The sequence below is a fragment of the Leptidea sinapis genome, chromosome 24 (assembly GCF_905404315.1).
Source record: "Leptidea sinapis chromosome 24, ilLepSina1.1, whole genome shotgun sequence".
In the NCBI taxonomy this organism is placed as follows: Eukaryota; Metazoa; Arthropoda; class Insecta; order Lepidoptera; family Pieridae; genus Leptidea; species Leptidea sinapis.
The window spans coordinates 12,758,608-12,786,269 of NC_066288.1; the positions used below are offsets into that span (position 1 = coordinate 12,758,608).

Below are 27,662 nucleotides of genomic sequence, written 5' to 3' on the forward strand. Positions count from 1 at the left end.
TAAAATGAATATTTACATACGGAATGAAACTTAAATAAATTATGATGTAATTTTAATCTGTAATTAGTATACGTTACATAAATCTACATAACATTATAAGTATGCACTATTATCGCTAAATACTTAAGAATATCAATTAAACTAAGTAATATTATCATCTCATTTTAATAATTAACAAAAACATCGACAGATAGACAACACTCGTAACAATATTTATGGATCGCTTTATTTTTCTTCGCCGATCGCCTTGGGTTTCTAGAAATACAACTTTTTCAACTGTACCATAGCTGTTCATGCGCTAATTAAAATAAAGATGTCGTTACATTCTCTACTTCCAAAATAACCTGGACAAAAATATCTGTTGTCTAAAATAAAACCTTGGACACATTCAGAGACACGACGAGTTGCATTCCAGCTAGTATATCGTAGAGTCTTCCTTACACATCACTCGTCATCCGTTCATTCGTTTATTTTCATCCAATTTAAAGTTTCAAATTTAAGAGTTAGGGTTGCCAAAAAGAGTTTTTATTTGTACGTGTACTAAAATGCTACTAATTATTATAATACTAACTAGCTGACCCGACAGACGTTCTGTAGATAATAAAAAAATACTATTTTATAGGAAAACATCAAGAATTATTTCGTAAATAATGCTCCCTGTTGTTATAATGAAATTGTTTCACAGCGGAACTGTCAAAGTGTGCGTCACTAAATTCTCTCATAGAAAATATGTCAAAAAACAAATATTGAAAATAAAAATAATTATGGGTCCCAAATCGAAATAAAAACTATCCTATCTCTCAAGTTGGACCAAACTGCACTCCATGAAGTAATCCCCATTAAAATCCGTTCATTAGTTTAGGAGTCCACCGAGGACAAACAACGTGTCACGTAATCTATATATATTAAGATAATATATTAATAGAGTACCTACGCTAAAATATATTTTTTTATATAAACTGGGTTTCTGGCACATGTCAACCATGCGAATTACGCAAGACTTTCTTAGAACAGTACTTATATTGTGATACAGAAAAAAATTTAAAAGTATAAATATAGGTATTGTCGGGGTACTACCAACACTACGTCTTGCGTCTTCTTAAATAAATCGACTTGCTTTTATTATTTAAATTGTTTTTTTTTCGTCTCAATATATATTTTCGTTATTGCCAAACTCATTTGATACTGCATGTAAAATCAATAAAATATACATCTGAAAGGGTTTATACGCGTGTATAAATTATAACTGAATGATAACAATAATTATGTAAAGCTAGCGGAACACTAGGATTAAAAAGTAAATAAATGTAAGCAATATAGTAATCTTTTAAGTAAAGAAATTGGTAAAAAAAACACTCTTTTAAAGAAAACTTAAAGAAAAAACGGATTTTTTTTTAATAATTATAAACTACGAATAGAGGCTCTGTCATAACCTAAAATCTAAAATGACTGTCGTAAGTCCTACTACTCCACTGCTGAATATCTAAATGATCGGACAGCCTGGGACTAGATTATGATTATTTTACAGCAATAACTTCTTAATAATTTTATATTTTATTAAAAAGAGCGCAAAAAAACGAGTGCTGGATGAGTTTCTTCTCTCTCAGAGCGCAATTGGTTTCCGAAGAGGTGGTAGTGTTTGAACTGGCATCAAAAAGAATTCTAAAGGAATCAATTGAGAAAATGAATACATTTTTATGTCTTTATGCCTTCATTCTGCTCAGTGGGCCCAGATTTTTGAACCCGCGATAATTATATTTGCAATATGGCAAATATTTGACATATGAATACACTATAATATGATATCGAGATTGTTGGCCCGTGGGGTGAAGCGCGTTGATTGTATAATCAACGCGTCTGTATGGAACTACTTGGAAACCCAAGCGCTAGAAGTGAATTTTGGCTTAGCTATCCAAGGCAGAAATCCTGCCAGTATATTTAGTAGGAACATTTCCACATAATGGAAGTTTTAACTTCATATAATAATATAAAGTATTGTAAACTGTATTGCATAATAAGCATTGTTGTTTTGTTAATAAATGATAGTACCTACGATATTATCGGACACTCTGCTTCATGTTTTTAATAAGTCATATAGTACATTTTATAGTTGTATACGTATATATTTTAATAATCCCTAATTGTGGATTGATGCATCTACTGTACTCAATTATTCTTGTGTTTTTTTTTTGTTTTTTCACGTTACAATATTTTTGTTGCACCACTCTAGATACATAATTATCTAGATAGATACATTTCATTAAGCATAAACTCTTTAAGATATTGTGATGAAGTGTGATATGTGTAAAAATGAGGTCAATGACGGAGTACAGTGTGCGGGATGTAAGCGGAATTTGGATTACAGCTGTGCGGGTATATCCGAGACTGGATACCGCAAACTTGGACCAGAGCGTCGGGCTGTCTGGAAGTGCCCACAATGCAAGGTCAGTCCAATATCCAACCCTATTACTACCAATACTACGGATTCGGGTACGTTGGCTACTATACTAGAGGAAATACGTGAGATGAAACAACAGCTGAACTATCTTCCTGACCTGGTTCGCGATGTTAAGTGTATTAAAACCGAGATTGCTGACCTCAAGGCTGCCTGTGACTTCAATTGTGCTAAGCTGGACGAGTATGGCTTACGGCTGTCAGAAGTTGAACGTAATTGTTCTAAGTACGAAACATTAGCGGACAGCATAAACTCACTAACTCTAAATGTGCAACACTTAAGCGAAGAGTTGAGTACTCAAGAACAAAGGTCCCGATTAAATAATGTAGAAATAAAAGGAATTCCGGTCAGGACAACTGAAAATCTCTTTAATATTGTAGAAAAACTAAGCAAAGTGGTAGAACACAAAATTGATATATCCCAAATAAATTACATCGCAAGAGTCCCTTCATATAACTCAAAGGATAAATCGATAGTCATGGGATTTATTAATCGGTACGTAAAGGAGGAGTTCATAGCGGCCGCAAGAGCGAAGAAGACTATCATGGCTGATTCCATTGGTTACGTAGGTAGTACGCAGCGAGTGTTTATCAATGACCACCTTACTCCAAGGTCAAAAAAACTTCTTACACAAGCTAAGACCATTGCAAAAGAAAAAAAGTACCGTTATACCTGGGTGAAGTTCGGGAAAATACATTTAAGAAAAAATGACTCATCTCATGTAATAATTATAGCAAAAGAAAGTGATTTAAACAAAATAATTTAGGCTGTTGTGTACTATTCACTTCTACTTTAATGCCCCTAACATTTTTAATGTTTATTTTAATTCTTAAATATTTTAGAGTAACTGATAAGTTGCTATTGACTTGTGTTTTCTATTACATTCACTTATTAATGATCCAGTTTATAAATATGTCATATGCTCGCTTATTGTATATTTTGTTCTTAGTATATGTATTGTTGAGTTATGAAACTAAGAAGTGTGGTTGCAATTTGATGTTATTTGTTAAATTAGATAGTAATATTATGTATAATTTGCTAATGTACCAATTAATAATTATATGTGCTCGCTTATTATATTTGTACGTAGTGATATTGTTGGCTTATGAAACTATAAGGTCTCTTTGTATTTTGATCTGTTGTGTGGTAATAGATACTTATTTTTATGGAATTTATGTACATATTATTATGTACATGGGTTCCATAAAAGTGAGACTATTCCTTGTAACCAATATAGTACGTTTTAGTGTTTGTTACACATCGTTTGAATTGTTATTCAGTCAAATAATGCTTTTGTTTATAAATGGCTACTTCTCATATAAGTGATACAAATTACCTCAATATTTACTATCAAAATACAAGGGGTTTACGCACTAAAACAAATGTCTTCAAGCGCAATGTAACCTTATTTGATTATGATGTAATTGTATTGACTGAAACTTGGCTGTTAGACGGAATCACAGATGCCGAGCTTTTTGACAATCGGTATATGGTGTGGCGTCGGGATCGTAATTACGTTACTACTGGTCTAAGTCGAGGGGGTGGAGTGCTCATTGCAACTCGTAGATCACTTTCAGTGATTCCAAAGCCATACTATAACTCTAGTGCTGAAGATTTGTGGGTGACGGTTACTATTAACTGTCATAGAACTAAACTCCTGACAAATCTGCACATATGCGTTATCTATCTATGTGCTGAAAACCAGGGTTACTCCTTCTCACAGCAACTACATAATTTCCTAAGCCGAACACAGGATATAATAATCGAGAATCCTACTGATAAATTTCTTATAATCGGTGATTTTAATATGAGCAATATAATATGGAATCTCTGTAATGACAGTGATAAATCATTTAGCGCTTGTAATTGTCAATCACAGGATGAAATTTTTTTCACGGATGAATTGGCATTTCTTGGTCTGAAGCAATTCAATGGAATCCGAAATCTATACAATAAAACTCTAGATTTAGTGCTGTCCAATGGCGTGGTGACAGTCAGCGATGTTAGTAATGATACGCTTGTTCCTATTGACGCCCACCATGGAGCCTTATCTTTGATAGTTAAATTCACCGCGAAAAGTTTTCTCCAGTCGGCCCCTAGGCGTAGATACATGTTTAACTGCGGTGATTATGAGGCCATTAATGCTGAAATACAAAGCATTAATTGGCATGTCATTCTGTCGGATTTATCCCTTGATGAGTCGGTCACATTTTTCTATGAGTTTTTTGAAAAATTGAAAACAAGATATATACCATCTAAATTTATTAAACCTAATCACTATCCAGTGTGGTACTCTATCCATCTTAAAAAAGCTATTAAAGAAAAATATAAATATTTACGTAAATACAATACTTATGGTAATATGTCGGATATGGTTTCTTATAAAATGATACGTGCGAGAATAAAAAATCTTGAAAAATCCTGTTACAATAACTATATACGTTCTATTGAAAATTCTATAAACCTGAATCCAAAATACTTTTGGTCGTATATGAAGTCTAAACAAAATCTAAACTCTATGCCTAGTTGCATGTACCTTGCTGACAAAACCTTCAATACCGGCACCACTATTTGTAATGCCTTTTCTGATTTTTTTTTGTAATAACTTTACCGATCCTCCGGTCAATAAAAATGTCATCTCTTTATCATCACTACCAGTGTGTGATATCTCGCAAATACACGTAGACGTTACTGAAGTAAAGAAACTACTCCATGGTATTGACCCATCAAAATCCGATGGTCCGGATCATTTACCTGGAATATTCTTAGTGAAATGTTCTGATTCCATATGTGTACCCATTACTATTTTATTCAACAAATCTCTCTATGCGGGTGTTATGCCAGATTTATGGAAAATGGCTTATATTACTCCAGTGCATAAAAAGGGGGCTAAGACTAGTATATCAAATTACCGTCCAATTTCTAAGCTTTGTATTATATCTAAGGTTTTTGAGAAAATCATTTATAGTCAGGTTTATCCTGCACTAAGGCAAGCCTTTAGCCCCAGTCAGCATGGTTTTCTTAGAGGTCGCTCGTCTGTCTCTAATCTTGCACTTCTTAATAATTATCTAACTGAAACAATGCAGCAAGGTGTCCAAGCTGATGTAATTTACACCGACTTCAGTAAGGCATTCGACCGAATACGGCATGACATCCTTCTTAATAAGCTCTATAATATTGGTATCAGCGGTGACTTGTTAAGATGGTTTTCCTCCTATATTCATAATCGCACTCAAGCTGTTGTTGTCAGTAATTATATATCAGGGTGGGTACCCATATCGAGTGGCGTTCCTCAGGGTTCCTTGCTTGGCCCTCTATTGTTCGCAATATTTTTATATGATGTTGATACTTGCTTACGTACCGCCAAAATATTGTGCTTTGCTGACGATATCAAAATTTACAACAAGGTATCGTCACTAGATGATGCAATAGCTCTACAAGAAGACCTACACCGATTGCAAAATTATTGTGACGATCATAGCCTAGAGCTAAACCCATCAAAATGTAGCGTAATGACATTCACGCGTAAGCGGCATCCTATAATTTTCAATTACCAGTTGAAATGTGAGAATGTGCAGAGAAGTAGTACAATACGAGACCTTGGTGTTTTACTTGATTCGAAACTATTATTTGACCAACATATAAATTTAACTATATCTAAAGCTATGAAAGCCCTTGGATTTATTATAAGAAGCTCGCGTGATTTACGTCAAGTCAAGACACTGAAGATATTGTACTGCACCTTCGTTCGTGGTCACTTAGAATATGCCTCTCAAATCTGGAATCCTTTGTATTCTACATATATTTCTCGAATAGAAAATATTCAAAAAAAATTCTTACGCTTTCTATGCTACCGTGCTAACGACAGATACAATTCAAAGTCTTACGAACAGCATTGTAAAAAGCAACATTTACTACCGCTTGAGAAACGACGTATGATCTCTGACATTGCTTTCCTCTTGAAAATAGCTCAAAATAAGGTTGATTGTCCAGATCTTCTTTCGACAATTTCATTGAGAACTTCGTCAACTGCACTACGCTATAGCCGTTTATTGTATATACCTCAATCATCTACTAACTACCGGAGCAATAGTTATATCTTGCGAGCTAGCACCACCTGTAATAAACTAAGCAGTGAAATAATTAATTTGGATATTTTTAATACATCTGTCAAAGCAATGAAACAATGTATCATGAAAACGTTTTTTGAATCCTAACCTGTGAACATCAAGTGTGCTTATTATTAGATTATAATTTTACATGTTTACTCTTTATAATTTTGCTTCTTACTACTTCTATTGTCTATTAGTGAATATCTGTGATTAGCTCTAAGTTTCTATTGTATTTTTATTTTGTGTAAATAGCTGTTGATATTCCTTGAAATAAATAAATAAATAAATAAATAATATTGTAATTAAAATAATTTGTAATACTATGAATCTGTAAATGTTGATCTAAAAGAGTGGCGATAAATTTTGAAGTGGTGGTAAGGGGCAAAAAGAACAAATCCTTTGACATTCAAAAATCAAAAGTAATTATTCCTTAAATAATTACTATACTCGGCGTCTATAAAACCCTTTCCTCGAAGTTTTTCTCTTCGGGAATAAAATAAAATCGCAACGAATATTTTTTATGGAAGAAAGGACAAATGAGCGTATGACCTGATGTCAAGTCATCACCGCCGCCCACATACTCTTGCAACACAAGAGGAATCACAGCAGCGTTGCTGGCCATATAAAATGTACGCTTTTTTTGAAGGTACCCATGTTGTATCGTCCTGGAAACAGCGCACAAGGAAGCTCATTCCAAAGATTAGTCATAAGTAATAATAATAATATTGACACTCTTTTTACACAAATTATCTTGCCCCAAGTGAAGCATATATAGCCTGTGTTATGGGTTACAAGACAATGATATATTAAATACAATATACTTACTTAAACATACATAAATTCATATAAACATACATAAATACATTTAAACATCCATGACTCGGAAAGAAACATCCATATTCATCATATAAATGCTTGCACCTACCGGGATTCGAACCCGGGACCTCAAGCTTAGTAGGTAGGATCGATATATATCGTAGGATAAGTGGAAGAAACTTCCTTGCAAACTGCACTGTGGGGGAACACCACACATTCACATGGTGGGGATGATCCTAATTTGTGGCGTGTCGTCCGGAGGTGTAATTCGACGGCAGCTATAAGGTGAGTGACCCAGGTGTTCCACATGTGACGTCGCCAAATAGACGATAGTTCGCCTGGCGGTATGCAATGAGGCTGTAGTTGTGAAGAAGAATTTTACTGCGAGATCGATTCTCCTGAACTTTATCCAAGTAGCAATCAATTGTGAGAGTACATCTCTGCAGTAACTATTTTTCGATCTTCTTAGCCCACTGTCGCTTAATAACCTGTTCTTCCGAAGAACGAGGCTACCATGTTTTTTTCCCACGCTTCGACCTCTTAACTTTAGTTGGCAACTCTTCGGAGGAAAACCCCCACCGATAAGTATAACAAACATAATAGTAAGTCCAGCTTTCGTCACCCGTATGACGAAGACAGCATTTGAGTCACCTCCGATAAATCTTTCAACTGTTTGACGGCACCAATCAACACGACGGAGATTTTAGGCCTCGGTCAAATTAAGAGGTATCTGGCACAAAACTTCCTTACCGCTAAATGTTCATGCAGGATTTTGTGCACTTGACTCAAACCAATAGTTAAGCTTGTCCGAATTTGCTGATAGTCGATAGGTCACTCATTTATCACTCTACACGCCGCACTACACTGATTTTATCTTCAGTCGTCACCGTAGATAGATCCTTTCCTCACGCAATAATTCATATGTGAGAATAGTGGGACCACGTTTAAACTTATTTAAACAGTAGCACGAGATGGGCTTCATCGTTGATGGCCTATAAGTAGTCAATCAAAACTTTCTTCTTGACTTAACAGACATCAAAAGTGCTAAAAACTGGTGTTCCCCTTTCAGCGCCCTATAAGTGATCATGAAGCAGTCCGCTGACACAAAGATGGACAGCAGAGCCTATCAGAGTTCCCAATGGTTACCCTTTGGGTACCGAACTAAAAAAGAACTGACCAACTGTCATCCAGGGTAAAACCCAAATAAGATAATTATTAATATCAGCATAGTAACCGAAAGACAAAACACATTATGCTTTACTTATTTATAAAATTAAAATATAATCTTATAATAAACATTTGTCAGGTGTGAAGTTCGAATCCACGCTCTCGGGGACCAGATATTAAATCTGGCGCTTAGACTAACTCGGCCAATCGGACTAGAAAGCCGTAGTTACTTATTCACATTCATCCCTAATCCGCGGCCCGCTGTTATGCGATATGCGACAGATGGACGAAAAAATTAGAGGCGATGTAATAAACTGATGTGCACTTCGATGGACAAATAAAACAGAGTCTAAATCATTTTTAAATAAATTTGTTTTTGTTGCAATATTAATGTGGGAAAATATATAATCAGTTTTATAGATCGACGTTCTCCTAGTCCTAAAGATAATATTTATGTTAATTCGATTAATATAACTTTTACGATCGTCGATTCCGTGCTTCTGATAATTAATATGTGGAAGTTGATATAACTCTGGTTCTGGTCTGAGTTCGAAATAGAATTATCTGATGTAAGTATGCCGTCGAATAAAGACCAATAAGGCACTTAAAAGCGAAGAGGCAGGACCAAATGCATCCCAGACAGAGTGCAATGTCCCTGCGGTTTCTATTTAGGTGCGCCTGCGCCGCGGCCGGTCGGGCAGGATTAACAAAGCGTGCAGCCCACTGTTTAACTATTATAATATTGTTATTATCTAGCGGCTATCTACGGTAGCCCGTAGCGAGACGTATTGCCTATTTTTACAAAAAAAAAATACGATTTTAAAGAAGTCAGCGAAGTGTTGTACACCTCTTCAAAAAAAACCACAAAGGTGTTATGGTAACCTATCAAAAATAAGTACCCATTCTAGAGATAAAGAAAAAGAGGTTTTTTATCCTTGATGGATAAGTAATCAACAAAATTATTGATTTGTTAAAACATCACTTTACTTCTTTCCCATTCCGAAATTCACGATACAATGTCTTTGTCATTTTTAGTATTGCTATTTATTTATAGACAATAGGGTCACAAAAACATCTCTATAAGTATAAAATATTATCTACGACGAATAACAATCGTTTTTAAAGTGAAACTTTTATTACATCTTCTCAAACTTTATCGTCTGTGTGTTGCATGTTGCGTGACGGTCGGGCGGCGCCTATAGTTCGAATTAGTTGATCGTGTCGTGTATAGACTATTACTCATTTGTGCCAGTGCTCCATTTTGTTATCCAGTCTCTATTTTGTTTGTTTTTGTCAGTATTTACTACTTTTATCATGTCCCATTATCATTCCAATTTTCCAAGCATAAAATTAAGATTGATAAAGTGATTTTTATACCCTTAATGGAATATTATTCCAAAAAATTTTAGTTAAATGTCTATAATGTGAAAGAAAGTATCACTTTTACCGTGGTTTCATAAAACCACACAATCCTTTTATTTCCTTCAATTTAATTTTCGAAACGGAGTGGAGATTCGTTGAAACTGCCATCAGATCGTGTCAGCTTTCGTACTCGAAATACGTAAATTCCAGTCGATATATTAAGTCTACGACTACTACTTATTTTAAGACAACAAGCACGTTTTTCGATCTGTGCTTATAAGATTAAATAATATTAATACATTTAGGCGTTTAAAATGCAGTATGTACTCAAAGAAATACAAATATTTGATTACGAAACAATCATGCATGTTTGTTTATTAAATATTTTTCAGATAAACAACAAACAGAATCGGAATTATTTGATTGCTTTTCTGCTGTTCAGCTGTTCAGCGAATCTCCGAAGAGTATAAACATATACTAGCGATGCTGCGGACAATAGGGTATCAATGTCCGTCAGTGTTGCATAGATGTGGATTAGATTTTTTTTTAAATATGAAAATAAGGCACGAGACGAGCAGGACGTTCAGCTGATGGTAATTGTTACGCCCTACCCTTTACAATGCAAAGCCCCTCAGAATTCTTGAAAAACCCAAAAACTTGTGATTGCTCTGGTGTTGCAAGAGAATGTGGGCTCACTTAACACCAGGTGACCCGTGCGTTTGTCCTCCTATTCCATAAAAAAAACTCTGAGAGGCGCTACAAATGCGCTCGTCACCTTGAGACATAAGATGTTAAGTCTCATTTGCCCAGTAATTTCACTAGTTACGGCCGGAGCCCTTCAGACCGAAAAACAGTAATATTTACACATTACTACTTCACGGCAGAAATATGCGATCATGCATATAAATGCGATCTTGACGTGATCATGGATGCTGGTCCTTAGTTTACCTCTGCAAAAACTATAAAAAATATTGTAGTTACTGTACTAATAACGTAACAATCATAAAAAAAAATACATAATTCACCTAAATACATTAATTTTCCGGAACTTTCTGTATGTAATCTAGTAGCCGCGCGCTAACATAGACACTGACACCTACTTGCCCCACGCAGTGATGTGTTTTTTAAATAGTGTTTTTCACTTCAATAATGTTTCTTTGAAAATTTTGATTTATATTGTTAACTTTAATTTTTTAGATCTATTTCTTATATTTACGGTTAAGTTTTTCTAACAGTGTGTTCATTTATTGTCCACATTGTATGAAAGAAACTCCCCTATTTTTTTAAATTTTACTATGTAATAATAAATTTGACGTCAAAATTAAAAAGATTTGGTTATCTTATTTGAAAATATGTATAATTTAATATATGCTTAGTAGTATATAGATTACTAAACATCTATACCAGATTATACCGCAATATCAATTATTGGAAGAGCGCATAAAAGATTTTATTATTTGGTAAGCAAGCATCGAAAAGAAAATGATATAATTACCATAAATAAATAAAATTATATGTAAACAATATGTTATGTTTTTAAAGTGATAACCCTCACTTCTAGGATTAATACACAAATAAAATTTTAAAAACAAAATTTTATGAACGACGCGGGATTCGAACCCACGACCTCCGGCGTTCCGTGCCGGTGCTCTAATCAACTGAGCTAACCGTTCGAGTACCATCTCGTTATAAAATTCTGTTTACTTTGTTCAACTCTCAGGTTGTGGCTTCATCTACAGGATCTACTTTACAGTTGATAACCTGCTCAACCCCAATATTTGCATATTAGGAAAGTTTGCTTTGTTAATATTATATGTAAATTTATTGAAGTAGGCGTTACTTTGCGGAAATCCATAATATAATCCAATAAATGTGGCACGAGACTGGAGACACGAGATTTTGGCGATGTCTCGTCCTGAGAATGCCTCGTGTAGAGGCGAAACAAGTGTCGAAATGTTTTAAGACATATATTGACGGAATTAACACTAAAAACAAACTCAAATTATTTTGATAATATTATAAGTTACCTGACGGATTTTATATGTATAAAGTTTATACTCTCTAATATAATTATATCATAAGTAATTATTATTATATTAACACTTTCTCGCTTTTAATCCGTGGCATGAATACCAGAATAAAATTAATAATAATCTTGTACCTACTAAAAGTGATGTATTTTACACTGCCTTCTTGTTTTATAACTTAATGGATCTAAGTAGGCAAATAGCTTAAGATTTTGTAGAAGTTGAATTAAACTTACCATACTTATCACTTTAGGAAGTGTTGTACTTATTAATTGATCTTTCGTATTTAAATGAAAACAGATTGACAATAAATACTAGTTTATAATATTAGTTGTAAAATAGAAGTTCCAATATTCCGCGGAATGTAAGAGAGACACAAATCAGCAGCTAACACCACAGAGTAGGCATGGATTAAGTATTAAACTAATACCATTATTTTTCCTCAAAAATCTGTTTATTTTAAACTAGCTTTTATCCGTTAACTTCTTTTGCGTAAGATTGATTTTTTTTTATTTAATCATAGTATTATGGAAGGCATAAAAATCTATGACATCTTTTATTTTACTGGTCAAAAATGCAGAAATTTTGTTTATTTTCTTTGAGTGTTAGACATTTGAATAAAACACTTTTTAAAGGATTAAATGTCCAACTGAAAACGAACTCTGGATAGGTCACTAAATGTCGGGTAACCTAAAAAAACTTTTACAGATCGTCGGTCCATCTTTGGGGGGGGGCTACCAACACTGCGTCTGCCGTTACGTGGTCGCCATTCGAGGACTTTACTGCCCCAACGGCCATCTGGCCGTCGAACTATGTGCCCTGCCCACTGCCACTTCAGTTTCGCAATCGTTTGGACTATGTCGGTAACTTAGGTTCTCCTACGGATCTCCTCATTTCTGATTCGAACTCGCAGGGAAACTCCGAGCAAAAAGTAAATATAATAACTTTTAAATATTCTTTACTTAAGAAATGTTAAATTCCCGATTTAAATTTTCCCAGCCATTTTTTTATCTCCTCAAGAGATGACTCCCGCAACTAAAATATTCTTTCCAGGGTCTATATATAAACAAGTATAAACTATCTCCATGCCAATTCCATCAAAATTGATTTAGCGGCTTGCGTGAACGGGTAACAAACAGGCAGAGCGGATTAACTTTAAAAAAAATACCTATCTATAAACTTATTCATATATCATATATATACATATTATTAGAATAGCATATTATATTAGTCAATCAACTAGGAAGTACGACGCGTAAATTTCAATTTTGAAGTACTTAGATATCTTAAAATATAGGTAGGTACCGTAAAAATAATTATTGTAATTGTTGAGCATAACCCAATCTAGTGAGATAGTGACACATGGTCAAGATGTGGTCAAGATCATTGCAATTGAGACAACGATACTCAGTCAGTCATTGATAAAGTGTTATTGTTACATAAATAGAACTATAATAATATGTAAGAGTTGATAGTACTAAAATGTTTACAATCGGAGTGAATATAATCTGATAACAGTTTTAGTGTCAGCTCAAATGAGAAAAAGCTAATGAATGCAATAAAGTGTCACTTGTTTTTTTTAAATACTTCTCATGACAAAAATTGCATTGCCTTCTTACTACTCTAGTAGTCATTTAAATATTATATTATAAAGTAGAATTTTTGAGAATATTAATGATTAAATAAAAAATTAAAAATATATACATCACAAATTACGAAATCTCTCGCCAATGTGTTTGTACATGTTAAAAATTAAATAATAATTAATAACGTGTCTACACAAGATAAATGGGAGGTACCTATAAAAATTAATTGGAGTAGGATTTTTTAAAATATGCCCTCCGTATATTCTGGCGAAGGCTCACGTCCATATCAAACTCATTTTAAAAAATATAGTTATATACAAGATAGCTCGTTAAATTTGAATTTTGAAACCAGCTCTCAATTGTCGTTTAGACCAAATTATATACAATTTGCAAAAAAAATATAGGACCGATTGTAATTCTACCTACCTTCATCTGAGAAATATATTCAATCATGAAAAATTCATAGCATACCGAATTTTAAATTATTGTCAAAATAATAAAGTTTGTAATATAATTTCACAAATTTTTAACTTCAAAAAAAAGAATAAGCAGTGAAACTTACTTGACATTTTGAAACCGGGTGTAGTCTTGATGTGATAGCTGGAAGACACCTCTCTTTTATATCACGACTACACGCGCCCTCCGCGCACTACTAGCAAAATGAAATGTAGTATTAATAACTACTAATGTAGATGTACGACCAAGTACGACAGACGACTACGCAGGACGCCGGTCAGCATTTGGTCTACCCTGCCCCCCGCACTTTGCACACTCTAATACATAGACAACATCATACTCGTTTACGTGTATAGGCTAGGTTGCTCACACATGTTCTGGGCAATGGATCTAGGCAAATGTATTACGAGGCACACAATTTAAAGTTCAGAAAAAAACACAGTATTTAATTCATGCTTTGAATTATTAAAATATTAAAACAACTATGCCATATTTTATTGCATTGTGAATGATTTTCACAGCGGGCAACATTAGCGCCAGCTGTTCTAAGCGATCGATAGATGTCGGTGCGTGTCTCTTTATTTTTGATGTCGTTTATTGCCATAACGGTATCCGTAGTAGGATGGATTACGCTCGCGGCTCTCATAATTGTTATTTTAAATAATTTTTAAGCGTAGTGTAGCCACATTAAATTTGCGATACGCGAAATTTTTAATCGAATATGTCGACGTCAATTTTTAAACTGACAATATGTAACATATACGTCGATATTTATATAATTTAGCTCAAAATGTCATAATCGAAAACAGTGTATGTTTGTTTTTGGTGTTTCGCTAGTAACGATGGCTAGTTCTCCAACTAATATAGAGACGCAAATAGACAGTTTCCTGGAGCAGTTTAAGAGAAGTGCTTCGAAGGCGATGGAAGAGAGGATGGAGTGGTCTGATGGGCCGTCCCCAGGTGCTATAAGCAAATCACGCAGCAGCTGCTTCCTATTAGATTCTGCTTCTGGTGAGTGATAGAAGCTAAGAATACCCACCAGTTATTCTAAGGCCAATGTAACCATGCAAACTTACAATACCTCATTATAAAAATGTCATATAAATACTGAAACGTATGTTTAAATATTTCTACTTAATAAAATTACCTCATGTAGTTTATATTTAATTTGCTGTAGGAAATAAACCTTATATTTTTAAACCTTTTCTTACAGTTATAACCATTTCTTAATGATAATAAACCTGAAAACCATAATATTTTAGTCCTGAATCAGGATACTGAACTACATGCATCCATCCAACACTGATAGGAAACGTGAAGCTGGAGTGAATCTAGTAGCTGCAGGGAAATAAATATAACACTTTTAGAATTTTAGTAATATTTGATAATAATTCATAGGCACTTCCTTATATTATGTCTTAATAAAACCGCGCGGCTTCGGATATTAACCACATTACGTAAATTAATTCATTTGAAACGGAATAACAATATATACCGTTATGAACTTTAGTGTATAAATTATTTATTATCAACATTTTATATCGCCAGAAATATATGAGTACTTATTTTAAGAAATATTTTTTTGTGACGTACATATCTATACCGAATAAAACATTGCTTATTGCGCACGTAGTATAATCTTTTACTAATCGAATTTATATAATAATTAATGAATTATCAAATACATTTAATTAAATATATTATAAATAATCATAGAACAATAAAACCGGAAACGGACATGAAGACAGAGTTGCCACTTGCTATGAGGGCTAAATTACAAAATTTTCAGAAACCGGAAAAGAAATACGGACATTATAAAAATGGTTTCCAGCTTTATGGATGAAATGTTTGATTATTGATTGCTTAGGTTATTAATTACAATTTGGCGCTTTGTATCTGTTTCGTCCCATAATAACATTCGTCATTCCTGAATATAATTTTAATTTTTCGTCATAGTTTAGTTTTAGCTTAAAAGAAGTAAAATATTATGTTATGAATAAAAATTTTAATACACCAGTTGACTGTGATTGTTCCACGCCAATGCGGACCCTTTCATACTGAGCGCGAAGTAGGTACTAACAATAATAACTTGGCATAATTAATTTGACTGGATACTTACCACACGGCTCGGAGAAAAAAACTTATTTTTTATAATATAGTTTTTAAGTTGGGCGACAAAAACCAATAAATATATATACAAGAGACGAGCGAAGTTAAATTACTGATCAAGTTCTCGTCGATCTCGTAAACCAAAGGAATAGATGTAGGCAAATTCGAAAACATTTCTAAATTATATTTTCTGTGGTGTTTTAAGGAAAGACAGCAAAAACTTGGCATTTGCACCAATAACCCAGTAGTCTCGTTTGACATTTTTTTTCGATATAAGGTCGGATTCTTTAATCTAAAAATCTTTCTTATTCATTGAATGTCTCTAAGTCACCGCCGTATAGACAGTGACAAAATAAATTAAAGCGTTAATACGTAATATATTTTTTAGCCAAGTGTTGATTAGTTTTTGAGGCAAAAATTGATTCTAATATTTATTAAGTAGGTATTCAAATTTCCAACTTTTGCCCTAAATGTGTCATGCTCTTGCGCAGTCTTGCTGTCGAACATCTAATAAACTTGTTTGGGGTGAAACAGTGTTGGACATAAGATCACCAACGAACAAAAATGCTTCGTGATGATGGTTGATATAAAATATGATCAGAATGACTGGTCTGGAAAGAGCGGAAGATATTTGTGATTATAGTGAAAATGGAGGATGTTGAAGCAGCAGTTATCGGGCAAAAATATTTCTGTGATGCGCTTATATTATTACGTCAGCCTGTGCTGACGATTTTTATTGTGTTCATTGTTTACATTAAAATTTGGGCTGGGACGAGACCATCAACAAGTAATACTTACCTACACCTTTTGAAGTCGTTTGTAAAACGTGTATTGAATGTGCCTTGCACGTATATTAATATTTTGTTCTATAACACAAAATATACACATAGTACTTAAGCAGCTGAGATAATATAGTTTTTAAATTTTTTTGTATCTTCGTTTGTGACCGCCTATCTAAGAAACGACTTAACCAATTCTAATATGGTTATTGGAAGTTGACTGGTGTTGTTTTGGAAGCACTGTGTAACATTAAATGTATATTTCATTCAAATCTCTCAAGCAAAAAACTTACGTTAAAATTTAAGCAGCAGGGCTGCTAGTACCCATTAAAAAAAATCAAGTATCTACCTGAGTAGGTCCAAAGCATATTACGTCATGATTATTGTCTTAAGTTATCTAAGAGTTTGTGCGTTCACCGCTTAAGAGAGACCCTATGTCGTATCCACTCGATTCGAGATCACTCCAGCCTGTATTGGCATATTGGGCGTCGATATATCGAGCGACGTTCAGTTTCGTGGTCGCTTGGAAAAGGTGGCCAAACTGGCCCCTAAAAAGCTTGGTGTACCTACTCAGTAAGGCGAGACAGTACTTCACTATAAGCTATTAGCTACCGCCTGCAGCTATATAAGGCGCAAATTCAACCTGGAGTAGGTACTGTTCTCACCTCTGGGCGGGCGCTACGAATTATCGACGATCATGTCATCTCCGATCGGCTTGATTCCTTGGCGTTGCGTAGAGATGTGGGTTCTCTCTGCATCTTCTACCGCAATTATCGGGGAGTCCTCAAAGGAGCTGTTCGGGTTGATACGCGCGGCCGAATTACGTCAAAACTCTATACCACCTGCATCACGTTCACGGCCGGCAACGCATCTCTTGACTTGTTGCGGATTTATGGATGTCCATGAGCGGTTGCCTCACCGCTCCCCATCACGTGAGCCGCTGGCCCTTGTGTCCTCTCTTAAATATAAAAAAAGATATCATTGAATACAAATAGTTTTGAATTACGTAAGTACTAAGTACTGCGTGTTATTTTGGTTTAATACAATATGTTTTATATTTACTTGCAAGGTTTATTATTGTATTTGTCCCTTAAGCTTCCTTAAAATAATTAATTTTTAATACTCTTTCAACTAAGAAACTTTTTGGCCGTTTTCTAAAAGACATATCCATCAGAGAAAATACGTAATACGTTATTCATGGTTTTGAGGATAATATGTATTGTTGTCTCTTTGAGTCTTTGATGCACACCTGACCACGATACACTTGATCATGATATACACATCTTTTACCATAATATTTAATACTTATACATAAATCTCTCTCTATTCTATAATTAATATTAAAAGGTAAGATTAAGTACTGATATTACATTGGATTTAATATATGTATTAGATGTTTCAATTATATATAGATGTTTGTTTCCGAGTCACCCATAGTACATGCTATGACTAGTTGTGCCAAGTTAATTTGTGTAATATTGAGTCAATTTTATGATAATATTATTAATAACGCGTTCAAATTGTTATAATCTCGCTGGATGGCCGGTGCCACATTCGGGCCGCATTCTTTCAAGTTTCAAGTGCGGCTTGCAAACTGCAAAGCGCGCGTCGATACGGAAATGTCAGTTGGCAGCGCTGCCTGGTGGCAGCGCACTGTACTAATCACGTTTCACGGCGTCCTCCGACTTTATTCACCTAAGCGTATCGCCATATTGCTTCCGTGAAATCACTTAAATATTTAAGTATTTCTCTATACTATTGACTGTAATGTCATTATGAAGTGAAATAATATAATCGACACCAATCTTTTGGTATATGGAATACATTTTATCAGTGCAACACCTATCTATTACCGTTAAAAAAGGTAAGTTTAGTTCTTCATTTGCTATGACTATATGGCCCAATATTCCACGAGAGTTCGATCCGCTATGCGATAATGAAACTTAAAAAATGTGATTAAGGTTAATAATTGCACGGTTTTTGTTATGTTTATTTACAAGAATTTGAAAACTTATCGCGGTTTTCTTGAAATTATCATAGGTTTGTAAGAATATATAGTGGTCAGGGCGGCTTTGTCGTATCGCTGGCCATTGTACATACACGTATGTAGGTACATGTGATTTGACATGAACGTTGGTTGTAGTGTAGCGTCGGCAAGTAACTATGTCATTTGAGAAGATGGAAGTAGTGAATCCTGCTGAAAAAGAAGCCAGTGAGGTGTTGCATTCACTTCTGTCTGTGGATAGGCGAAGTGTGGACAGCAAAGATGCCATTATAGTTACGATACCTGCTGATCAGAACGGTGGCGGCGAATATGGAGAGGGTGCACAATGGCACACTCCTGTGATGGGACAACATTCTGTTTATGAACTGAGCTCACAGAATATGCAACAGCATAGCTATACTGGACACCAAGAACAGGTGAGAGTAATATTTGTATATATACAATGAATTATTACGATAATATTTATTTCAATAGAACACATTTCTAACATTGTAATTCAATTTCTAGGTCCTATGGCAGAGTCATCAAATTCAAGTTGAAAATGGGGATGGTAATATGCAAAATATGCTTGCAGTTTTTGATACTAATGTTGATCAGGTTGAAATAGAAGTTGAAGCAAAGCCAAAAGTAGAAAAGAAAAATATTATAAAGAAAAAGAAAAAGCTTACTGAACCGGAAAGTGATGAAGAAGTTATGGGAAATGCATTGGAAGATAATCCTGATCAGGTAACTATATAATGGCTATTATTAATTTCACATGAGTGTTAGAAATATTGGCTGTTGAATTAAAACAACTCATGTTAGTATCATTTATTTGAAGTAGAAACTAATTAATTCCAAATGAGTGATTATTTTTGAGACATATAGTACTCACTCTGTCCCATCTCAGTGCCATGGTGACTGTTTGAATTATAGACTTACTATATACTAGCATATAGACCAACTCGGTGTTCAAGAGAGAACAACTCTGACGGAAATACAGAAAGATAGAAAAGTTAAGCAAATCTGGTTTTGTTTGAAGGTTTGTACACAGTCAGCAAGACTTGAGATTAGCTTAGCATTTTGAATTTAAAACCACTAGTGTGTGAAACTTATTTATTTATTATTACAAGGAAACAACAAACACATCATAAGAACTCACCAGTACGGGAAGAGGAAATATAAATATAGATGTATACACAATATGTTTCACACACATTAACAAATCAAAATTGTTATGGCTGTTAGGTTCTCTATAAGCTAGTATATTTTTAAATCTATGGTTTGAATTGTAAGAATATGTATCTAGATAGAACATGATTGCTCTATGATAAGCTTAGTCTTGAGATTGGGCAGTGTTAATAATAACTGATGGTGTGAGTTCAAAGATCTTCCTCTCTGTACCACCAGATATATAGCAAAAATGACCTTCAACAGCAGATATTTTATGTTATCTTGTGCTTAAGTTGTTCTTTAATAATACAACTATTGTCACAATCTTTTTCTTAGGTGGCAATACTCATGTTAATCTTTTAGATTTAACTATAATACTGCTAGTAGAACTACAAGCTAAAACATACATATTGATTAAGTATTCATCCTCCAACAAGATCATGAGGGTTACAAACAAATACCTTATAATTTCAATTCATAGCACTGTTGCTATTGTTATATATATGCTGCAATTCATAGTATATATGCTGCACCTAGCATAATAAGGCAGTAGTAATATCTGGATTACAAACTGACATTCAATAATTTTTATGAAATGTTGTGATTCAAAGAAAAAATCCTAGCCATTAAATTGAAACATTACCCTGTTCAATGTGGCTACTGTGGTGAAGTAGGTGTATACACCTAAAACAAATCTTCCACATTTTATGATGAATTGGAATACTGAATGAATTATTAGAAATAAACCTTAGCATAAGAAAGGAGGTTAAATATTGAATCAAAGTCCATCTTAATTATTACCATTTTCTTTTTTTTATTTTGGCTGGAATTTAGTACTACTACCACTTACAAATAACATTAGAAGATCAGTAGATTTAATGACACATTTTGCATAGTATTTCTTTTTATTATATTATAAGTTACTTTAATGTTAGCTTTTGAGAAAGAAACTACAAATGAATATTTGATAATTTTATTTATTTTATTTCTTTGGGATATCAAACAGTTCACACAATACATTTTACGATTGCAAAGTTACAGTGTTAAATAAATTTCTAGTGAAAACCCACATCATTATCCACGGGTTGAGATCTTTGATAACTTTATATTCATATTATAAACCACAGACCTAATGATTCTTTTATGGTATTGCAGGTTAATGAAAGACTGATGAGAGGCTGTGAGTGTAAAGACAATTGCTATCGAGGTTTGAACCCAGAGGCTGTTTATCGTCACCGTCTCAATATTGCGGAGTTAACTAAAAGTGAACATGATATGTATTTGATGGGCATCACTATGGCAAGCTTAGCAAACCCAGCTGAAACATCACGCCATAAGGTCAGGAGGAGGTTAAGGGCATGTTATGTTTATCAAGGGCGTAAAGTCTGCTTAGAAGCATTTTTATATCTTGAAAACGTTACCCACTACCAACTTAAGCGAATTAGGCAGCATGTAATGACACACGGAGTTGCACCTCGAATACACGGGAATGTTGGTAAGAAACCATACAATACATTTACACTTGATATTTACAAACATGCAACAAATTTCTTAAAAGAATACCTAAAGCAACATGCAAGCTCACCAAAAGATGTTCAGCCATCAGCTGAAAGCGGGAAAAAAGGTAGTAAAGCTGTTATTATCCAAGGAGATTCTAGAAAGCATTTGTTTGAAGCTTATAAAGAGTATGGGGAAATCTTAGAACCTGGTGTGAAGCTAATGGGTTACTCAACTTTTAGAGCATTTATGAAAGACCAGTTTCCACATGTCAGATTTGCAACAAAAAAACAGGAGTTGCCTAAGGATATGGTACCATTTAGAAGTGGTAAATGTATGTCGTATGATAAGAATAAAGATCCTGTTAGGTTGCAACAAGAAAAAGATAAAGCAGATGCTAAGAAGGCAGCTATGGAGGCAAAGAAGAAGGAAGATCAGGAACGGGAGCATCAAGCTCAACAGCAAGCACAGCAACAACAACAAGTGCAGCAACACCAACAACAACAACAACAGCAGCAGCAACAACAACAAGTGCAGCAAGTGCAAGTGCAGCATCAGCAATTACAAAATCAACCACATGTTGTGATACACCAGCAACAACCTCAACAACAATCGATGCAGCAACAAATGCTTGTCCCACAAGTTAGTCAACACCAACAAGTATTAACCCAACAAGGTGTCCAACAAGTAACTCAGCAACACTGTGTTCAGTCACTTGGTGTTTCCGAGGACAACGGCCAACCGGTGGAAATGGCACAGCAAGTAATACCTCTAGCTGTTGTACAGCAACCGCAACAAGCATACATAGTCACTCCGGTTTCACATTTCCAAACGCGAGTACAGGGCACTTGGTACAGACAACATTGACAGGACAATATATTAATATCAGTGGAAACATCAACAAATGAAGAACACAAAACTTAATCATATAAGTGATCAAGTTGGTGCTTCAGTATAAAAAAACGTAACTTGGCAATAAGTTAGTGATGATACTTATACCATTTCAGTATTGATTGGAAGTGGGATAAATAAGTCTATGTGTAAGATAATTTTAATCATATTTACACAAACAATTTAGCAGTAGCTATGTATGTAGTTTTAATTTTAAGTTTATTAGAATGGGCAGGCCAAAATTTAAACTATCATGGTTTTGAACACTATTTACAGCATAATATGGATATTAACCATGCTTTAAGGAGCGGGCAAATGTGTCAAAAAGTCATTTCTAATTACATCAAAATGTTCATTACTGGGGGGCTCCTTTGCGCAAGAACCCAGCTAGATTATGGATACCACAAAGGCACCTTTTTCTGTTGTGAAGCAGTAATGTGTATTTGTGTAAGCATTTTTGTGTTTCAGTCTGTAGGCAGCCATGGTTAGTCTAATTACTGGGCAAATTACACAACATCATATGTCTCAAGGTGACAAGCACATATTGTAGAACTACTCAGAATTTTTGGGTTCTTCAACAATCGACACTACTGCATTGTGATGGGCAGGGCATATTAATTACCATCAGCTGATGGTCCTGCTCGTCTTGTACCTTACTGTCATAAAAAAAATAGTTTTGCCTCGAATCTCCTTGAATATCCAGTTAAATGCTGCTAAAGAATGTTACTTTTGAAAAAAATATGGCTTTATTTGTTTTCTTTAAACCACAAAATATTGTGCAATTGGTTTTAAAGTTATACTTACAAGTCACAGTCAAACTGCCTGTTTTATCAACATATTTTAATGAATTATCGGTATAAGTGTGCCGTGTCTTGTGTTTTATATTAAGTTGTATTATGTTGTTTGTATCTAACCAATATTATTTAACTTAAATGAATTTGATCATCACAATTTTTACAAGCTATGGCGAGATATTTTCAGCAATTAATGATTATATTGTTATAGTTATTCTGGTCACTTTTAATTAGAAAAATAATAATTTAACTAAATGTGATTTGCATATTCAGATATACGCAACAGTAATGTCGACAAAAATATCAAATTAGTGATGATATATTGTCTGGTGTATGTTTGGTTATATTGTTTTATGTAATTAATGAAATACATATTATATTGTTTTCCTGTAATTTCTAGCTTCTATACAAGCCTAATATTATCAATTATTATAATATATAATCCATATGCTAATAAAAAAAAAACAAAATGGATACTTGACCCAAGAAAGTGAGGCAAATAATGGTAAGACAATTTTGGTTATAGGAACATAACTGCTTGATATTACAATAATAGTCAACAAGAGGTTCTTCACCAATTTAAGAGAACTTCATAAATGCTTATAAATTTTCTCATTTGAATTGTAGGAACTGTGGCTTGAATTCCATATTGTTCTTTTTTATTAGTCTAAGACTGGGGTGCTCAAGCTTGAACTGCTGGCGATCTACCTCAAAATTGTTAGACTACAATCGATCGGCTCTGAGAGGCTTCAAGTATGTGTGATGAAGGATTGTCGTCTAGATAGTGTCATGATGACATAGATATTAGTTTTGCGCAAAATATGCATTTTCCTAGTCAAGTTAAGTGTAGGTCTGCTCTTAAATGTCAATGAAAAAACTCAATTATTATTCAAAATTGCGAGGTTAATGGTTCTTACAAAACAAACGCGTTATAAAGTTCTAAGCTTAACTAAAGAGTGACTTTGGATGTTAAAGCGTGACACAATGTCCTGAGCATACTTTTCATAAGATGGTACGTAGTTACCGATTTTAGTTTACTATACCGGATTTTTTTCTCGAGATCGACTCAAAAAGCACTCGCGATCGACCGTTTGAGCACCTCTGGTCTAAGATATCTTTTTTATCAACCAAATATAATGTGATAATAAAGCAAGATAACTACAATACAAGTATTTTGTCAATTTTTGAAATAAACAATTGGTTGCCTTGTGAACCAGACTGCAATGAAAACTATCAAATATATATGAATTTGATACTAGATATCAATAAAGTGTAATTGTTTGTGTGATATTTGTTTGCTCTTAACTCAATAACCTTATTATCTGCTAAAGGATCTAGTAAAGTACTGTAATTCATGGTATAATAATATACTCCACCTGGTATTCTGTTATTTTTGGAAGTGACAGCTGGGTCATGTAATGGCCTAAGAATGCTTCATCAGATGCCATGAGGTTTCCAACCAATTATGAAAATCAAAGCAATTATATATTGACACACTTTTTACACAAATTATCTTGCCCCAAGTTAAGCATATATAGCCTGTGTTATGGGTTACAAGACAATGATATATTTAATATAGTATATTTACTTAAATATACATAAATTCATATAAACATACATTTAAACATCCATGACTTGGAAACAAACTTCCATATTCATCATATAAATCCTTGCACCTACCAGGATTCGAATTATGAACTAATAATTCGTTAAGTAAATTAATTTAAATCTGAATAGATCATCACACGAGTTATTAATTAGTTAAGCAAGTTAGTAATTTATTTTATTTTCATTAACTCAATGAGAAGGTACCTACCAAAATTTAATGAAAATGACAATCAATGGTAGCACTTATCATGAAGTAGTCTTAGAGAATACCAGGAGGAGTATATTATTATATCATGTTATAATTTATGTTTGAAACATTTTGTGATTATATGTGTGTATTCCTGTAACTAAAACAATATCATTAATATTGTAGAAAGTACAGAAATGTGCCTAGAAAATAAGCTTCCTGATATATTTTTATAGAACAAAGAAAAATATTATGTAAGATTCGAAGCATACATGATGGGTGTATCATGACAATAATGAGATTATCATAAAGTTCCATTCGGTTTAGGAGTCCATTTGTAAAACCAACAAATCTAGCAGTGTCTAGAAATTTTTTAACTAGGATAATTCATACACCTAGAATGAGCCTCTTGCTGCTAGACAATTGATGAAAACAGGCCAATTTTGTTACTTAAGTGTGCACGTGTGTCACTTTGCATTAGTGTATGTGCATTGCTCAAAATAGAGGTTAACAGTCAACCTCAATTTTTTTCGTAGTTTTCACAGCTGTCACAGTATATCTAGACATATAAATTATGTAAGTGTTTTTTTATAATGAATTGAGCATTCATTTATTAATCGATGTAGCATTTTAGTTACGTTTAAACAGTATTTTCTTAGACAATTTATTTGTCTAGATAGATGGTTGTGAACATAGCGGTGAAATGTTAGACTCTATTTTCAGCAACACACTAAAACAAAGTGACTGACGTATTGCGAGTGTAAGGCGTAGCTGTAATGCACACTAAAGTAATAAACCATGCCTGTTGTTATATGTCGACTAACAGCAAGATCATCTCTAGTCTGACATTTTATTAGGATTTATTATGCACATGAAATAACATTGTTATGTTGATTCATTACTTTATGTAATCTAGAAGTGCTCAATCTTGATTTTTAAAATGTAATTTTGGTTTCAAATAAAAAGTAATATTTTTTCATAATGCTATATGTGTGTGTGATGGTCCATATATTACCAACTTGTTTGTTGTGTGCAGATTAGATTATGTTGAGGGCTCTGTATTCAGTTTTAATTATACCCTATTCAGTATTTAATATTAATTTTATTTAATTATTGAAATCAAAAGACACTTTCTTGTTTAAAATAAAAAAAGCATAATTATTTAACATTTCTAAAATTACTGTCATTGCGTTAGTATAACTCACACTTATCTGAATCTCAAAGAACCTGTTACAGATTAAAAAAGTACAGTTATATACACATAATAATTTAATTATGTTTGTATACTGTATCCCCCTTATTTATAATGGTCCGCTAACTTTAAACAGCCGCTTAGGAGTGTTTTTTCTCATTCTGACTCAGGTCAATAGAAGAAGACAGAGTGAGAATTAGCAATGCTTTAAGTTAGCAGACTATTATGAATAAGGGGGTTAGTCTATAGACTTGCTTCGAATCCTTAAAACAAATATTTGGCGTAACGTTCAAAATTTTATAATCGTAAGAAGACATGATGTGATAGAAATAAAACTTTTTTACGCTACAAATGGTGTATTTTGATTGGTACCTATTTATTCAATTCCTGCCACATAATACTCGCATAGCATTGCAGACCATATTTTGAATGAATAATGTTCAATTTAAGGTATAAACAATTGAAACACCACAAAAGTGGAAAATAAGGTATTTGTTTATATAACAGGGTACACACAGGCAAAGAGGCTCACGGGATGTGGAGTGGTGACGCAACCGCCCAAGGCCATCCAAACACCAGGGGTCAAGAGATGCATTGATGGTGTTATGCTCTTTTGATAAACTTTCCCAGGTCGTATCGGTTGGGGAAAACAGCAGCCGGTAATTGATTCCATAGAGTGGCTGTGCGAGGCTAGACTTTCTTGCAAAACGCGCAGTTGTGGAGAGCCAGACATCAACGTGATGCGGGTGGTATTCGGCCGCTTGTATCAACCCGAACAGCTACTCTGAGCACTCCCCGTGATAAATGTGAGATGCATCCCGCGGACAGCTGATGCGCGGTGTAAGTAGGATAATATATATATACGGATGCAGCACCTTACAAACTAATTTGCTATGTATATTACAGTTATTGTAAAATACTCTATTATTTGATAAGAGTGGCCGTTGAGTTTCGTGTATCTATGTTCTTCTCACGAGCTGTACTTTTTCCGAAAATAATAATATGGTAGATTCAGTAATTTAAAAGAGATATAGTGACGATTCAAAAGCACTTAGTTTGAATTCTAATTCATTATATTTGAATTAAGTTTATTTGACTTTATATTATGAAAAAAAAACAATAGTGTTTGTATTATTGAAATTCATTGGTACGAAGTAAAGCAATCTAGTATTTCAGAGAGTAAATGAAAAGGGGATAGGTAGGTTAGGTTACGTGCTTTATTTTTTTCCTCTAAATGAGAAAATAAAATATAATTAGGCAATAAGTAGTAGACGGAAAATACTCAACCTTTTGCACTACATAATGTAACAGTTGCAGATTTATAATATGTATTGTATTAAAATGTGATGAGTAAGCACTGCTTACTAAGTACATATTATTTGTGTTACCCGTGTGAACCATTTTATATTAATGATGAGTTAGTGCAGTTTGTCATAAATTGCAATTCTGTACGTCCCGCTTAACTTT

The 27,662-nt window shown here is 33.9% G+C and overlaps 2 protein-coding genes across 12 annotated transcripts in view; one reads left to right on the forward strand and one right to left on the reverse strand.

The window, feature by feature from the left end:
- The window catches only part of LOC126971837 (glycogenin-1), a 31,679-nt gene extending 17,414 nt beyond the window's left edge, over positions 1-14,265 (reverse strand). For 3 of the 7 annotated variants that reach the window (XM_050818330.1, XM_050818333.1, XM_050818331.1), the window contains exon 1: positions 14,088-14,263. In XM_050818330.1, the coding sequence (XP_050674287.1) occupies positions 14,088-14,094 (7 nt within the window). In that variant the 5' untranslated portion in view covers positions 14,095-14,263. Of the gene's footprint in view, positions 1-14,087 lie in introns of all 7 variants that reach the window. The other 4 variants (XM_050818327.1, XM_050818328.1, XM_050818326.1 and 1 more) reach the window with 3 other exon arrangements.
- A 340-nt stretch (positions 14,266-14,605) lies between these two features.
- LOC126971831 (guanine nucleotide exchange factor DBS-like) overlaps positions 14,606-27,662 on the forward strand; it is a 186,873-nt gene continuing 173,816 nt past the window's right edge. For 2 of the 5 annotated variants that reach the window (XR_007730999.1, XM_050818265.1), the window contains exon 1: positions 14,606-14,992. Coding sequence is in view for 4 of the 5 variants with exons in the window: in XM_050818265.1 (XP_050674222.1) it covers positions 14,794-14,992 (199 nt within the window). In the remaining variant the exon portion in view is untranslated. Of the gene's footprint in view, positions 14,993-18,521; positions 18,734-19,012; positions 19,291-19,381; positions 19,601-21,181; positions 26,548-27,662 lie in introns of those variants that run through there. The other 3 variants (XM_050818271.1, XM_050818270.1, XM_050818269.1) reach the window with 3 other exon arrangements.